General features: G+C 38.9%; 1 protein-coding gene across 2 annotated transcripts in view; it reads left to right on the forward strand.

Annotated features, from left to right (window-relative positions):
- Positions 1–13,097, forward strand: part of LOC310643885 (zinc metalloproteinase-disintegrin-like protein H4 subunit A) — a 28,278-nt gene extending 15,181 nt beyond the window's left edge. Inside the window, exons 11-17 of one of the 2 annotated variants that reach the window (XM_083368547.1) lie at positions 274–407; positions 3,009–3,186; positions 4,181–4,270; positions 6,837–7,032; positions 9,744–9,846; positions 11,937–12,069; positions 12,636–13,097. In XM_083368547.1, coding sequence (XP_083224673.1) covers positions 274–407; positions 3,009–3,186; positions 4,181–4,270; positions 6,837–7,032; positions 9,744–9,846; positions 11,937–12,069; positions 12,636–12,683 — 882 coding nt within the window. In that variant the 3' untranslated portion in view covers positions 12,684–13,097. The remainder of the gene's footprint in view (positions 1–273; positions 408–3,008; positions 3,187–4,180; positions 4,271–6,836; positions 7,033–9,743; positions 9,847–11,936; positions 12,070–12,635) is intronic. The other variant, XM_083368548.1, reaches the window with a different exon arrangement.
- The last annotated feature ends 3,870 nt before the right edge of the window (positions 13,098–16,967 follow it).

Raw genomic sequence — 16,967 nt, forward strand, 5'->3', positions numbered from 1 at the left:
ATGCAGACAGCAAATGGATGCATAGCTTTTGATCTTCTCATTTTGCTGTAGCTTCTGTGCTTTAAAGTTTCCTTCTGGATGTGTCTGTGTATGTTCTAGAATCTTGGTGGACACACATACATTCAGAAGAGCTAGAGAAATCCTGAGATAATATCCTGGATTTAAAATTGTTTGCTTAGTCACCAGGTTTAGCCACTTAGTGTTATTAATAATCCGATTCACTTTCAGTTTCTTGGCAGACTAACAATAAACAAAATATTCTCTTTTCTTCAGGATTATAATGAATCATATCTTTTGGTTGCAATTACAATGGCCCATGAGCTGGGTCATAATCTGGGCATGGAACATGACAAGGGTAACTGTCTTTGTCCTATTCATAGGTCATGCATTATGTCTCCGGTGGCAGGGTAAGGACTGAAGAAAAATTTTAATGCCTTTCCAATCAAGTTATTTTTAAATGGTTGCAATTAATTGTTAAATTAAATATGCTGAGAACTTACAGTGTTCCAATATATCAGGGGCTGCCACTTAGAAGAGGGAGTCAAGCTATTCTCCAAAGCGCCTGAAAGCAGGACAAGAAGCAACGGATGGAAGCAAAGAGAGAAGCAACCTAGAACTAAGGAGAAATTCCCTAACAATTAGAACAATTAACCAGTGGAACAACCTGCCTCCAGAGGCTGTGAATGCTCCAACACTGGAAATTTTTAAGAACAGACTAGACAGCCATTTGTCTGAAATGGTATAGGGTTTCCTGCCTGAGCAGGGGGTTCGACTATATGACCTCTAAGGTCCCTTCCATCATCATCATCATCATCATCATCATCATCATCATCATCATCATCATCATTATTATTATTATTATTATTATTATTATTATTATTATTATTATTATTATTATCAAAAATGAAATAGAGAGTTACAAAAAAGAGGGTTTGGTCATTTGTGTGTCACTTTCCATGTGCAGTTAAAATGTGTCATATTTAAAAAGGTAGAAATGTTCTCAGCAATTGATTGCCATCCTTCAGTAGCTTCCTCCCAAACCCCAGAATTTAAAGAAACAGCGTAGTAAGCACAGCCAAAGAAACCAAATATTAATATCTGTGATGGATAAAAGAGGAAACCAAGTTAGATGTTGAAGACTTTCCTAAAGTAGGAAGCAGAATGGGGGAAAATATTCTGAAGCAGGCAACAGGAGGAAGAAAAAGATAAATTAGCAGCCTTGGGGTTTTCCTGCCTCGCCCTTTCAGAATAACAGAGTGGGAGGGACCTTGGTGGTCTTCGAGTCCAGCCCTCTGCTCAAGCGGGAAGCCCTATACAAGTGGCTGTCCAGTCTCTTCTTGAAAACCTCCAGTGTTGGAGCACCCACCACTTCTGGAGGCAAGTCGTTCCACTGATTAATTGTTTTCACTGTCAGGAAATTTCTCCTTAGTTCTAGGTTGGATGTCTCCTTTCTTTTTCATCAGGGTAGAATATGTTACATCTCTGTCATATATTGCAGTCTTCTGAAATCAACAGGTAGCAATGTACAGGAAGTCATTGACTTACAACCATTTGTTTAGCAACCGTTTGAAGTTACAGTGGCCCTGAGAACAGGGACTTATGACTGGTCAATTACAACTATTGCAGCCTCCCTTCAGTCACAGAATCAAAATTTGGGCATTTGGCGACACCCTCGTGTATTTATGACGCTTGCAGCATCCTGCATTCATGGGATCCTCAGTTGTGATTCTCCCAGCTGTCTTCCCATATGCAAAACCAGTGGAGCAAGCTGAGTCCCTTAATGACTGTGTGATTCACTTAACAAAGTGGCAAAACTAGTTGTAAAACTGAGCATGACTCACTTAGCAACTGGCTTGCTTGGCAATGGAAATTCTGGTCCCAGTTGTGACAGCAAGTCAAGGACTACCAATATTTTCTTCCGGGTGCAAGTTTAGGCCTTACTTCATCAAGAAGGAAAAAGAAAAGAAAAATGAAAGCAAAACCTTCTCAGCAATTGTCTGTTGCAAAAGTCCCCATAACTTTGGTGTAAGCATTTTGTGTAGGCTCAGTGATCATCCCACCTTTGGATCAATTTCTCGTTTCTTCTGCTAAAGTCCGAGGACTTCGTTGCCTCCTATTTCGTGCAATAGCAAGGAGGCCAGGAAGTATGGAGAATGTCACGTAGCCTTTAATGTCCTTCCTGAAGAATTTCTGGGCATCATGATTATTCTTTAATACTTCTAGACACTTTGTGGTGTTTTGTACAGAAGACTTTGCTTAAATTAATTAACCCTACCAAAGGGGTCTGGTGCAACTTTGACCTTGAAAGAGGACCATCTTGTCTATTTAATGGCCACCATCAGATTCTCTTTGCATTCTTGTTTCCACCCCTTAACTTGAGGGCCAATGATTATATTACTAATGATTTGTTTTAACATTAGGAAGGTGCTTTGCTGGGCTTAGGATGCCATGTTTGCATCTGTTTAAGTATTCAGCTTCAGAGGTCAGTGGCAAGTTGCTGATATTATCACCTTTTCAACAAAAGAAATCAACAACAGATACTTTAAGGCCAATAAAGAGTTAGCATACTTAGCTCTCTCTTCATTGTTATAAAAGGTCCTATCCCTGCAAAAGAAGAAAATTAAAACTGGATCAAAATTTCACTGTTTTCCATTCAATTATATTATTGCTCTTCCACAGAGAGGCTGACTAAAAATTAAAATAAAAGGCACCCCACTCAAACACAAGACGCAGCTCGATCAACTAATATCACATGGAGTACTCATTGCAAATGTATTTTGTTAAAAAAGAAAGGAAAGTTAGTGGAATTAAAACTGAGGGAGGATAACCTGGGGCTAAGATCAAGGGGTACAAAGAGCTCTCTTAGTTATTTTGTAAGCTTTAGAGGAAAAAAACACTGCATTTCTTCATTAGCCATCCCTTTTTCATCTTATATGTTTTTGCAATGAATTCTGTTCCTAGTCCAAATATGGATGATGTCATGGTCTTATTTTGGTTCATCTCTACAGGTCTAAGCCTGCCTTTTACTTCAGTGATTGTAGTTTGAATCAATACCAGACGTTTCGTAATGATATTCAATCAAAATGCATTGACAATAAACCCTTGAAAACAGATATTGTTTCACCTGCAGTTTGTGGAAATTACTTTGTTGAGGAGGGAGAAGAATGTGACTGTGGCTCTCCTGGAGTAAGTTTTATTTTTAATTAACAATGTTAATTCAAAGAACTTTCTCAAAAATGGGAATCCTTGCAAAACCATCTAGCTTTCTAAGTGTTTGAGCCATCCGAGGGGTTTGTTTATGAAAGGCACAGGTTTGTGTCCTTCTTGTACATGCATGTATGAAGTGGTTTCTTGGATTTGGTTAACCAGTTGTAGAGGAATGGAGAAATGGTACCTCACTACCATTTGAGGAAGACAGCGTATTTTTAAAAAATGATTGACTTACCACTACAAAAAAATCCTTCCCTCCTGAAAACCCCTATTTTGTTGATATGGCCACATTATCTCTCCCACTATTTTCTTGAGCTGCTTCCTCCCATAACTGATGATCTTCAATCTATGCTCTGGTCCCTTATAATGTTTTTTATGAGAACAGTAATTTAGTAAAATGTTCTCTTTATATTTTTAAATACACATGTAATGGTCTGTGATAATGTCCTTGAGAGACCAAAGGAGGAGGAAAAATCAACTCAGTGTTCAAATAAGAGGATACCTTAGTCTGCAGAAGCTTTGGGATTACCAAGCATCTTAATTTCTTGATCCGGTAGAAATGTACTTTCATTGTTGAAAGATTCTGCTACTGTAACCTTACGAAGTAGTGTTAATACTCATGGTTGGTGCTTCCTCTCTGGACCACGTTAAAGTCTGACATCATGAGTAGAAAATCCCTCATGAATAAGAAAGGAATGTGGGTGTACATTGACCTCACACTTAGGAGGTGAGGATATTTTTTATTTGTTTTATTCTTTTCATACAGAAGATATCAGGTAAGTCTGTTTCACGTAGATATGATATCCTCCATTTGAAATAACAGTTTGTGCATTTGCTATCGTGAACCCATCGGAAGGAACACATGGCAGAAATATCCTTTTCCTCGCCCGTTTCCCTCTTCAAAATAGACCAATTGAAGAAGACCAGGCCGAAAAGCCTATGACATTATTTGATATGTTTTGATTTTCAGAATTGTCAAAATCCGTGCTGCGATGCTACTACGTGTAAGCTGACACCAGGGTCACAATGTACAGATGGAGAGTGTTGCGACCAATGCAGAGTAAGGCTTGTTTATTTTTAACACCAGGAGAGATTTTACCCTGCTCCATACTAGCCATATAGAAATGAAATGTAATATCTCTTGGCTGTTTACTATCCATCAAACATTTCAACCCTATTCCTATCCCTTTTTCCAGTTTATCTGACCCTTATGAACATATCCGTAGGGAGGATAATTTAACAAAATTTCAGCCTTTTCTCAATCTAAAATGCACTCTTTCTTTTATTATGTATGTGTGTGTGTATATATATATATATATGTAATCCGAAATGTTTCATATTTTATCAGCAACACATTGTCTACGTTCATTTTTCCAATATTGAGCAAGTACAATTTTCACTGCAGTTAATACATGTAAAGTTAGATATATACACTCTTTCTCATAATTTTCTACAATTGTGCCTAACAAAAATAATTCTGGCTTAAAATCTATATGTTTTTTAGTCATTTTCTCTAACCATAAGTGTATTCTTGACCCGAATCTATTAGCTTTGGAATATGTCCACCAAAGATGGTAATAAGTGCCTGGTTTTTGTCTACATTTCCAACAGTTGCTAAATATGTTTTCAAACATCTTTGCTAACCTCACCGGTGTTAAATGCCACCACTTTTGTTATTTTAGAATTGCTTTCCCAAAGGCTTTGCCAGTTTTCTAGTTCTATGTAATGTCCAAAAATCTTTGCCCGTGTGATCGTTATTTCTTTAACTTGTTCCTCTTCCATCTTTATTCTTAACGTACCTTTATAAAGTTTCTTAATCAATTTTTCATCTGATGTCAGTAGCATCTTGTCAAATTCTGTCTATTCTTTACAAAATCCAGATGTTTTAACGTCTTTTTCATATCTCATTTGGATTTGCAGATATGGCGACTGTCGTAGGTCAAAACCCTGTTCTTCTAATTCTTGTCTGTGTTTTAATTTCCCTTCATTATTCAAGATGTCTTTATAAGTTATAGTTTTCTCATAGTTAGTTAGGTTTGGGTGAATAAATGCTTCCATTGTTGAGAGCCATACAGGTATTTTCATGCAAAATTTTGTTTTTACTTTTTCCCATTCTAAAAAAACTGCATGTAGCCAGCCGTACAAACAGGCTGAAAAATAGCTTTTATCCGTGGGCTGTTAGGCTTTTAAATGGGACATAATCTTATGCAGAATTGACTTGGGAGGCCGGTGTGTGGTGTAGTTGGGTCACATGGTGTGGTGGGATGGAGGGTTTTTGTCACTGTGTGTTAGGGGGAGAGAGCACGGGGGGAGGCTCAGCTAATCTCAATGTACACATGTTGTACTTTGACAATAAAGGTTTATTTATTATTTATTATCATGTCCCTCTAGGTATAGCAGTCTTTTATCTCTAAGCATTATCCACTCTTTTAGCCATGTTAATACAGCTGCTTGATAGTATAAAATCCAGTCCGGTAGTCAAAATCCTCCATTTTCTTTCGTTTCTTGAAGCATTTTCAATCTAATTCTAGCTTTTTTTCTTTGCCAAATGAATTTCAGTATTAATTTATTTAGTTCATCAAAGAAGTTTTTTCCTAATCTTATAGGCAATGTTTGAAATAAAAAAGTATTTTGGTAGAATATCCATCTTCATTGTTGCTATTCTCCCCAGCATTGTAGGTTTTTCCATTTTTTCCAAGTCTAGTTTTATTTGTTTTAGTAATTTTATGTAATTGTAACTGTCTTCTTTTATTGTTGCACATCTTGCTGTTAAATAAATCCCCTCTTTTGACATGTTAAATCACATCTGTGAAAATAATATATTTGTTCTTTGAGTTTGCATGGAAATCCAGTTTAAATAAGGGTGGGCAATGTTTGAGATTGGTGCCCTAACTCAGCTTCCTGACTTTCTGGAAGGTTCTAAGAGGTCCCTGGTAATGCCGTGACATTTTTCTGTCTGAGCCTTTTAGGATGGAAATTGGTGCAGGAGATGTCTGGAAGTAAAGTTGCCTTTTTCCCCCTTAAGTTCTCTACCTGCTCTGTAAAGCTCTAAATTCAGGTGTTTTGGTGGCTCATTCTGGAGGTTCTGCAAGACCATGAAAAGAGAGGTGCCTCATTCCTTCTTTTTGTGTGGGGTCCCAGTTGACTCTGTAATGAATCTTTTGAGCAGAGGGGCCCAAAACATTTTGTTATTACCATATTTCCATCACAAGTCCAGAATCACAGCAAGAGAAGGGAGCCACGTGTTTTTCAGCATGTGACAGAAAATTCTATGATAGCTTCTTTCCATGTAAAGAAATAAAAATATATCAGGATAAGTTCAGCAATTCACTTTTTGCTGCTTTTTCATGGAAGCCCAACTGATTTTCACTTTACGGTCAGCCAACATGTAGAACTTGTATTTCAGGAATTGAGCCTTTCATTGCAATCATTTCCCCATAGCAAATAAGACAGACTGGGACTTCTAGACACCACACACAGTTGTTACAGGGCAGGGATGCCTTGCTTGGTGATCCTCAAAACAGATGAAGAGGAGGTTTTGAAATGTGTTGTGAATCATGGTTTGACTCTTTGATCTCTGCTGCAGAAGAGTGATAGCTGGGAGTATTTTTGATTCTCACCCACAGATTCAGACAGCAGGAACAGTATGCCGGAGAGCAAAGGATGAGTGTGATGTCCCTGAACACTGCACTGGCCAATCTGCTGAGTGTCCCATGGATGTCTTCCAAAGGAATGGACAACCATGCCAAAACAACAATGGTTATTGCTACAATGGGGATTGCCCCATCTTGACAAACCAATGTATTTCTCTCTTTGGATCACGTAAGTCAACTTTAGCATTTCAGAATGCTTTTTTTGTAAAAGAAAAAGGTGCCGGAACTCACACATGTCATACAACCCACCTTGCCTACCCTACAAGGTTCCATCCAAAAAAGGTGCCGGAACTCCGTTCTGAGCGTTCTATGAGGAAAAAAAGCCCTGCTCATTGCCATTAATGAAAGATATTTTCTCCTTTTTTATCCATAGTAAATCATCATTACATTTCTGTTCTGTAACAGAGCTAGAAGGAGCCTTGGAGGTCTTCTAGTCCACCTCCCTGCTCAAGCAGGAAGCCATATAACATTTCCAATCTCTTCTTTAAAAAATCTCCAGTGTTGGAGCATACACAACTTCTGAAGGTCTTGTCCAGGTGGAATATTTTTTTCAAGAAGAAGGTCTTTCTTTGAAGGTTTTAGAACCCAGCCCTCCAGATCTTTGGGTTTAAAGCTCCAGTCATCCCTAGAGAACTCGGCCAAAGGTCAAAGATGATGGCAGTTGCAGACCAGAAATCTGGAAAGACGGACTTTGGGGGAAGGATGCTTTTGTGGGTTGTGGATACATTCCCAAATTGGAGAATGATATGAGACAATCTCAATGAGAGATAATGTAAATTGATTATGGGACTGTGTGCTAAGAATATTCAAACCCCGAGATTGAAATTTTCTTTGCATTTGGCATAATAATTGAAGAGACAGATGTTGAGGGATGTGATTCTTGTCACTGATCACTCCTGACTTTCAGACGATTCACAGAATTTGGTTTTATGTTGAAAAAGGAAACTGAAAATAAGTTCCCTTTTCCATATAAAGTAGATAGTTTTCATTAGGGAGATTTATCTTGGCCATAGATCAGTGGAGCAGTGAGGATTTGCATGTTGAAAGCCCAAACACAGGTTTCCAGTCACTAATCAAAAGAGTCAGAATTAACAGAATAACTGAGTGGAAGGAGCCTTGAAGGTCTTTTAGCCAACCTCCTGCTCAAGCAGGAAACTGTATACCATTTCCAATCTCTTATCTAAAAACTTCCAGTGTTGGAGCACCCACAACCTCTGAAGGCAAGGCTTTCCATTGATTAATTGTTCTGTAAGGAAATTTCTCCTTGTTTTTAGGTTGGTTCTCTCCTTGATTAGTTTCCATCCATTGGTCGTGTTCTCCTTTCAGGTGTTTGGAGAATAACTTGACCCCCTCATCTTTGTGGCAGTCCCTCAAATATTGGAACTCTGCTATCATATCACCTCAAGTCTTTCTTTTCATTAGATTAGACAAATCCAATTTGTGCCACTGTTCTTTAAATGTTTTAGCCTCTAATCTCCTAATCATATTTGCTGTTTTTGTCTGTGTTCTTTCTGGAATTTCAACATCCTTTTTATATCGTGGCAAACAAAACTGGATGCAATATTCCAACTGTGATCTTACCAAAGCATTATACAGTGGTACTAACACTTCACATGATCTTGATTTTATCCCTCTATTAATATAGCCTAGGACTGTATTGGATTTTTGGCAGTTGCAGCACACTGATGGTGCATATTTAAGTGGTTGTCCACTAGGATTCCAAGATCCCTCTTACAGTTACAGTGCTGAGGCAGGAATCACCTATTCTGTACCTGTGATTTGGTATTTCTTGCCTAAATTTAGAACTTTATTTTTTTACTTTTTTCACCATTGAATTCATTTTGTTAGATAGGACCGAGTGTTGAAGTCTCTTCTGGATCCTAAGCCTATCTTCTGGAGGGATGGCTATTCTCACCACCTTGGTGTTGTCTGTAAATTTGATGAGTTGCCCTTCTATCACCTTGTCTACATTTTTTATGAAGGGTCAGATGGCATGTGATGGTGATTGGGAATCCAAATTTAAATCAGAATATTGTTTCACTTGCATGATCAACCCATCTATTAGATTAATAAATAAATGGAGACTTGCTGGATTATTTCCATTGCTTTGAAAATGGAAACTCTCAGTTTAAACAAAGAAATTTTTATTTTGGTCACTTAAATAGCATGAAATGATTTAACATTCCAAATAATGGAAATAGCTCACTCTTTTGCAAGTAATCCAGCTATATTCAGAAAGGCTTATGCCCAGGAATTGAAAAGGTCTCAAACCAAGAATGACACAGGATGGTTTTTCCATGCTGAGTTCTTTCTTCTTTCACTGCTGTAGACAAAATCTTTCTGGACTAAGGACTCTACTATCTGCTCCTACAATACACTCTGTGAATAATTAGGGAGTAGCTGTCTTCACCCTCTTTCTCTCACATGTAACATTGGGGCTGAATTGCCTCTTGTTCATCTGGACTGCACCCCTCCCACCCGGGGATCCCCCTCCTCACTGCATTCCACACAGGAATGTATCTACAATAGTTTTAAACTTGGGAAATGGAGGATCAGCACACAGAGGAATGAAGCTGCGCTCAGATTCCCCTCCAGACATTGATTTACTGTGGGTCTTCTGCAACTTGCATAAAGTGGCTTCAGCTTTTGTGTCCATAAAATGAAATGAGCAAGTTTAGTGTAGCACTGTATCAGATAGAGGATGATTCAAGCCTACTGAGGATTAGATAAATAATGGATTACAAAATAATAGATTACAAATAAGCAAATATTAAGTAGCAAATAATAAGCAAATAATCTCTCCTCTGAGATCTCTTAAGCCAATCTTTATATTGCTGGCATGTTACACATTCAGGTATTTGTCTTCACGCTCTCTTGCAGATGTAACTGTGGCTCCAGAATTATGTTTTGAGTATAACCTGCGAGGCACAGAACGTTACCACTGCGGAAGGGAAAAGGGTAGATACATTAAATGCAAACCACAGTAAGCAATCTAAATTATTTCCTGCTATGATGACGATATGATATAAGGATAACATCAGAAATATATTTATGCCCACATCTGTTGGAACTTGATTCTATCACCTGGCTAAAACAACAGAAATGTGAGTCAATATCTGAATGGCTAATTTTCCTTAGTTTTCCATCTTGGGTTACAAGATGGAACAAAAGCTGGGTGCAAAAGGAGTGCCATAAGGATAGAAGTGCCTTTTAAAAGATTGTGTCAGAAAGGAGATATAGTCCTTGACTTACAACTATTTGTTTAATGACTTCAAAGAAGTGACGCACAACTAGTCCTTGCACTTACTTAATGTTGCAGCATTCCTATAGTCGTGTGACCAAAATTTGGGTGCTTGGCGACCAACATATATTTATGAGGGCTGCAGTGTCCCAAGATCACATGATCATCATTTCTGACCTTCCCAGCCAGATTCTAGTAAATCAAAGTCAATGGGGGAAGTCAAATTTGCTTAACAACCATGCGATTCATTTAACATCCATGGCAAAAAGGTCATAAAATTGGGAGTAGCTCACTTACCAACAGCCTTGTTTAGAAATGGAAATTCTTCACCAATTTGTGGTCATAAGTCAAGGACTATGGTATAATCAGCCTTTCTCTTTGGGAGGACATCACCCAGCTTGTTTACCCTGCATATTACTGAATAAACCCTGGTTGGCTGAGATTATGAATTGCATTTAGTGATAAATCATGATTTATAAAGCACAATGGCTAAATTTGTACCACATATTGAACCCAAAATAAACAATAAGGCACATTTTCTTTTAGTGATCTGTGTAAATCCAAACTCTGCCTTTAGCTCTTACACAAACAAACAGACCCCTGTGCCATTGTTTCCTGTTATTCCTCTTTACTCTCATATTTTTATTAAATTGAAATCGAATGTTAGCAATTATTCAGGACAATTTCACTCTCCAACATTTAGTGAGGTTGATCTGTAGATTTCAACTCCCATCATCCCGTCATCCACTGATCAGAGATTGTGAGAATTTTAAACCAGAGATATGGAAAAACCAAGCCTCCTAAGATCCACTTTAGGAGTTTTCCAGGTGGATAACAGGTGCATTCCTTGCTCTTAAGATAAGAATCCTGACTCAATCATCTTCACCCTCAAAAACAAGGAAATCACAGTGAGCCAGTTGGAGATACAGGAACTGTGTTCTCTATTTTGCCCCAAACCTTGAAACACCTTGTGAGATTGTTCAGTTATGTGTTAGGGGCAACTAGTTCCTACTGAGGCTGAGCAAACGCCTGGTTCTCCACCACTAATTAAACACACACACACACACAAACACACATACAACACAAATCAAGATTGTTGGCAGAGTCACTCATGCCCTGTTCCCAGCTGGATTACTGCATAGTGATAACCCTTGAAGAGCTTTTGGAGGCCACAACTGGTACAGAAGGCAATGACGCTGAGAGTCCGGGAGGCCCTGGTGTGGCACATGTGACACCATTGTTACACAAGCTGCACAGGTTGCCAGTTGCTCCTGGAAAATTCAAGGAGTTGGTCATGACCTTTAAAGTCCCTTATGCCATGGGTCCAGGGTATCAGTGGAACTGCCTTACCTTGTTGGGACTAACCTGCCCCAGTGTTTCCATGGAAAGGGCCTGCTTTGGATTCTGTCAACCAAAGACCTTTGGCTGGCGAGGTGCAGGAGAAAAGCCTTTTCTGCTGTGGACCCCCCCCCCCCCCTTGGCAATATTTTCTTGTCAGAGGTGAGGTCTACCCCAGAATTCTGGCCTCCGGGAACAGCCTATAAACCTGGCTCTACTTGGGTCCCCAACATGGGCCTGCTACGTTGGGGTGGGCTGACTGGGTAGAGAAGGTAATCTCACCCCCAGACTGCCCTTCATCTTGGTTTTTAATTTTTAACTTTTATTCTAATTGATTTTAGCAATTTCTAATTTTTTATTGTATTGTAAGTCACCCAGGATATGGTGACATGGGAAACAAACAAGGAAACAAAATGCTTTCAAATAAGCAAAGGAACCAGCCTCTCATTACTCCATTCTTGCTAATTAGCATGAATTCACTATTTCCTTTTCAGGGATAAAAAGTGTGGCAGGTTATTATGCGTAAAGCCCCCAACTGGAAATATAATTTCTTGCAAATCCACCAATTCACCAGATGATCCAGATTATGGAATGGTTGATCTTGGAACAAAATGTGCAGATGGAAAGGTTAGTAAAAGTTTACCGCTAATCGGTATGCTCTAAAGTCTGATTCCAAGGGGTGATCATTAAAAATTTCACAATGGATCTTGCTGAAAGCTCGTTTAGATTTTCCACACTACAGTGAATCTAAGAAGAAGAAAAAGGATTCATCTGGCCTTCTTTCGGTTTTCTTATTTTGTTTTTCCTTCAAACTACAACCCCAACAAATGAGGTGAATGTCCATGGCTTCTTTCTTTCTTGCAAGAAGAAAATGCCTGGCCTTCTTAGAGCCTTGTGCTTCTTTCTCACAGTATCTTTGGATAGACTGTCAAGAGACAGTCCTTTCTCTGAACTTGTAGGCATCTCCATAGGGAAGAGAGAAACGAGAAAATCAGAGCTGGTTGTGACTTAATAATGAAGCCACTTAGAAATGCTGAAGCAAACCCAAAGCTTATCTTAAAGGATCAGGAATCATTTCCGCTTGCTTTTTATAACCTGAAAAAAGTTTGGGTTAGTTCTAAGGAACGACAGAGCTTAGTTTTGTAGGAAAGTGCAGTCTTATTCCACTGATAATCTCTTGCTTTGTCTTTCAGGTCTGCAACAGTAACAGGCAGTGTGTTGATGTGAATACAGCCTACTAATCAACCAGTGGCTTCTCTCAGATTTGATTTTGGAGATCCTTTTTCCAGAAGGTTTCATTTCCCCCAAGTCCAAACAGACCCATCTGCCTTTATCTTACTAGTAAATCACCCTTACATTCCAGATGGCATCTAAATTCTACAAGATTTCTTCTCCATATTTAATCTCTTTACCTTTTCCTGTAATCAAACCTTTTCCCCACCACACAGCTCCATGGGAATCAACAACACCAAGGGCTTATTTGCTGTCAAGAAAAAAATGGCCATTTTACCATTTGCCAATTGCAAAGCCCATTTAATACAACAAGTTCTGCCTTTGGAGCTGGTGTATTCAAAGCCAATGTTTCCTCTCCCAAAATTTCACGCTGGCTTTCCCAGATGTAGCTGCTTCCATCAATAAACTATCCTCATTCTGCATTGTGTAAAGACTCATTATTCAAATCTGATTTGCTGGAGTAAACCGCATCAAGACCTTGCATGCAATCCTGAGGTAAACCATCAGGTGAATTATCTACCAGCATTAAAGAAGTTGGATTTAGCTTATTCACAATCACCTGTCTCATTCTGAGACATTCTATCTCAGAAAGAGCCCTAAAGAAAAATCATCCGCATATTGCAACACAGTCCCAAATGTGCTTTTCAAAAGGCAACTGGACTTTCTTGGTTTTTCCTTGAAAATGTTTCACCAAGACACTTCTGCGGTTCTTCAAGTCCTGCTGCCTTTTGAAAAGCACCTTTGGGAAACCATGACCTGGATGATTGAGAATCTCCATAGACACTGCAACACAGTGCTATTTATTCCTGGTTGGGGGTGGGGGTGTCTATCTGAGTAGGTCAGAGACAAGAGCTTCACCAAAAATGCTCGAGTTGTTTTCAAATCCTTGGGGTAACATAGTCCACTATAGCTGAGTTCCCTGTACATGTTGATTGTCAGACCACTGAAAAGCAAATACCTCTGGCTAGTTCGTTGAAGGTGAATAGAGAATAAGGCATCTTTTAAGCCCAACACAGTTGAATCATGCAAAACTAAGGTGAAATCAAAATATAAGAATTTAGCACTGTAGGGTGAATTGTCGCTGTGAGTAGACTGATAATTCTGCAGTCCAGAGCCAGATGAAAACCCACCAGGTGTCTTAACTATTTAGTTATTTGCCATATCATATTTCAGTAAAATGGAACACAGGTAAAATTCAAAACATAATTTCTTAAATGGCAGAACTGGACAATGGAAGGACGTTTTCCCTTTCTTCAGAAGATCATACTGTAGGAAATAATTAGTGATTGCCCTCAGTCCTGCTCTAGCTTTCTCAGAAAGAGCATACTGTTTAATTTGCACAGGTTCCTCTCCTGGTTTCAAGGCAATTTCCACAGGAGGAATATGCTTAGCTCATCCTGGATTGCCTGAAGACCAGACCCATGACATAATTGTGTTTAAGATAGACTGCCTTAGATGGGGAAACTCTTTCCTGTGTGGGGATTTCAAGATAGGCAAAAACAAGTCTCCAGGATTCAAGTTTTGGCAAAAACATTGTGATTCTTCCTTGATCAAAAGAAAGAGTGGCTTGTCATTTAGAAAGTAGGTCACCTCCCAAAAGTGGATGGGGCAGTCATGAACGTTCAAAAGGCCATGTGTCAACTTTCTCCTCCAACATCCATTTCCAAAGGTTGTAAAAGGGGTTGATGTTGGATTATCCTGAGGCTCCAACAACAGGCATAACTTGATTAGATTTAAGAGCCAGTGGTTTAGTGACTACAGAATGCATAGCACCCATATCCACCAGGAAATAAATCTTTCCACCTTCCACCATAGCAGATACCAAGGGCTCGGGAGACACTAGGGTTGTTTGAAGACTCCACACCCATCTGCTTCATTCTTTGTCTTCTGGCATAAGAACATAAGGGCTGGTAGACGTGTGCTGATTGTCTGCAGTCTGAGCAAGTCCCCTTTTTGAATTCAATGGGCCTGCACCTTGCCAATGTCCTATTTTCTTACAAAGAGCACCTTGATGCTTCTTAAGCGTTTCCAGCAAGTGCAGAGTGGTTTAGTAAGGTAAATGGTGCTATTCCTGTATCCCAGTGAGACAAGTTGCATCTTCTCGGTGTTACTTACCTGTTTTATTAAGACAAAATCTCTCTCTCTCTCTCTCTCTCTCTCTCTCTCTCTCTCTCTCTCTCTCTCTCTCTCTCTCTCTCTCTCTCTCTCTCTCTCTCTCTCTCTCTCTCTCTTACCATAAAATTTTGGCCAGAAGGGCAAGCAAGAGGACAACCAGAATTTAGCCCACAAGGAACAAAAAAGCTTTACTAACAACCTTACACTACTACTGTATAATAGATTGCCTCCTTCATGTCAAACTTCACTTACCCTTAACTAACTATGAATCTCTGTCCATGTCTCCTTGCAGACATGTACATTAATTCTGACAGCTTTAACCTAGCAGTACAAAAGCCTCAGACAGTCTGGCACCAAAGCCAATCAATACGTAAAGTTCATTTTTTCTAATAATTCATTGCCTATGGGAATATTATTTGCAGGAAAGCTAGGCCTTGGGGGGGAATAATATAATCTCACTTTATTCATACGCTTAAACTGTGTCCAGACTAGCTTCCTGACTGCAAACTTTTCAGGAAGAAGCCCAGAAATTTTAAAAAAGGTGGATGAATGACCTACAGAAGAAAAATCTAAATGAAACTTCTCTTGACTGGATGAGAAAGTTAGCTAAATATATATAGTTTGAACTGCATTGAAAACTTGCCATCTGAACTAGCTACCTCATCTCTAGCAGCAAATCTTCCTGGATTTTCAGTAGTTCTGTTAGAGCATGAATTCCTGTAAATACATAACAAGCTTCCACCATAACTACATATTTTATTCATTATATGTTGAATCAAATACAAATTGAATAGTGACAGTTGCAAACTAGCATACATCTAGAGGGAAAACGCAATTGGCAGAAGTAGCTTTTCTCAGAAGACTTAGTTGTTCAGGGAAGGCTTCTATGATTTTTTTTTCCCCTTTCCCACATCTATAGAAAAAGAATACTGTGTTGCAGGATATCTTCTTTTCTTGGAAAATCCCAAAAAGTTATCCTTGAGCCAATGAGGACTGCAGGCAAACTGATTGGGACATTTATCCTTCCTTCCTTCCTTCCTTCCTTCCTTCCTTCCTTCCTTCCTTCCTTCCTTCCTTCCTTCCTTCCTTCCTTCCTTCCTGTCAAAATCTCATTCCATTACTCCATGGATTTATAATCAGTAATTATCAGGTTCCCCCCAGGTTGCTTCATGTAATGTCTCTCCTGCATGCCAGGGACTGCCTTTGCAATAAAATCCAGGAACATGAGGACCACTCGCATGCTTTGACCACCTTCAGAAGAAAGACTGGCATATTCAACATATTCTAATTGACATTAGAGCCATAAAAGAATTCCCCAGATATGCATGATCTCAGTGATCTAAGAGCCTAGAGGGAGGAAACTATAGGTTGGAACAAGGATTGATGTATTTATAATAGCCATTGGTTGCAGTATTCCAGGTGTAGTCTTACTAGGGTTTTATAAAGTATTGTGTGACATTTCTTTAATTCCCTGGATCTCCTTGGGGGGAAAAGTGTTGTTATTTTTTTCTTTAGAGGGCTATTGCAAACATGGCATGATTTCTTGGCTAGGAAAAGAAGTGGACATCTTGTATTCCAGGATGTATATGGCCACTGGACCTCCCTTCTCTGCAGTCTCTAATACAGTACTTATTGTGCTGCTGAAAATATCAGCAGTACATTTTCTATCATCTTCATGGGGAAATGCACGTCCCTGGAGTATAATTCTTAAAGCAGGCTTAATAACTCTCTTCTATACCATATATCAATATTTAACATGAAAAAGCCATAACCCCAAACATGGGATCTGCAAGACTCCAGGGAACATTAACGAAAAACAACCTTTCTTATTTGTCAGTCTTTAAAAGTTCATAGAAAAATCATGAAAATTGGGGAAAAAAAGTCAGCATCTGTTTTAGAAAATGAATTTAATACATTAGAGTTAACATGCATTTACCGGTAATAAAGCCGATGTTGGAGAAAAAATGGAGAGGAATAAAGGCAGTTAGGAAAATTAGATAGACTTTAATTGTAGTGTACATGAAATGTAGTGTCTTGTGCATTATAAAAAATCATGTAAGTTGTATACAATTTAGGAAAAGAAATAAATATAAAGCCCATATAATAGCAGCTGCAAATCTGCAGGAGGATTTTTAAAAAGCATTAACGGCTGAGAAAGGTCTAACAAAATATAGCTG

This window comes from Vipera ursinii, assembly GCF_947247035.1.
Source record: "Vipera ursinii genome assembly, chromosome: 8".
Taxonomy (NCBI): domain Eukaryota; kingdom Metazoa; phylum Chordata; class Lepidosauria; order Squamata; family Viperidae; genus Vipera; species Vipera ursinii.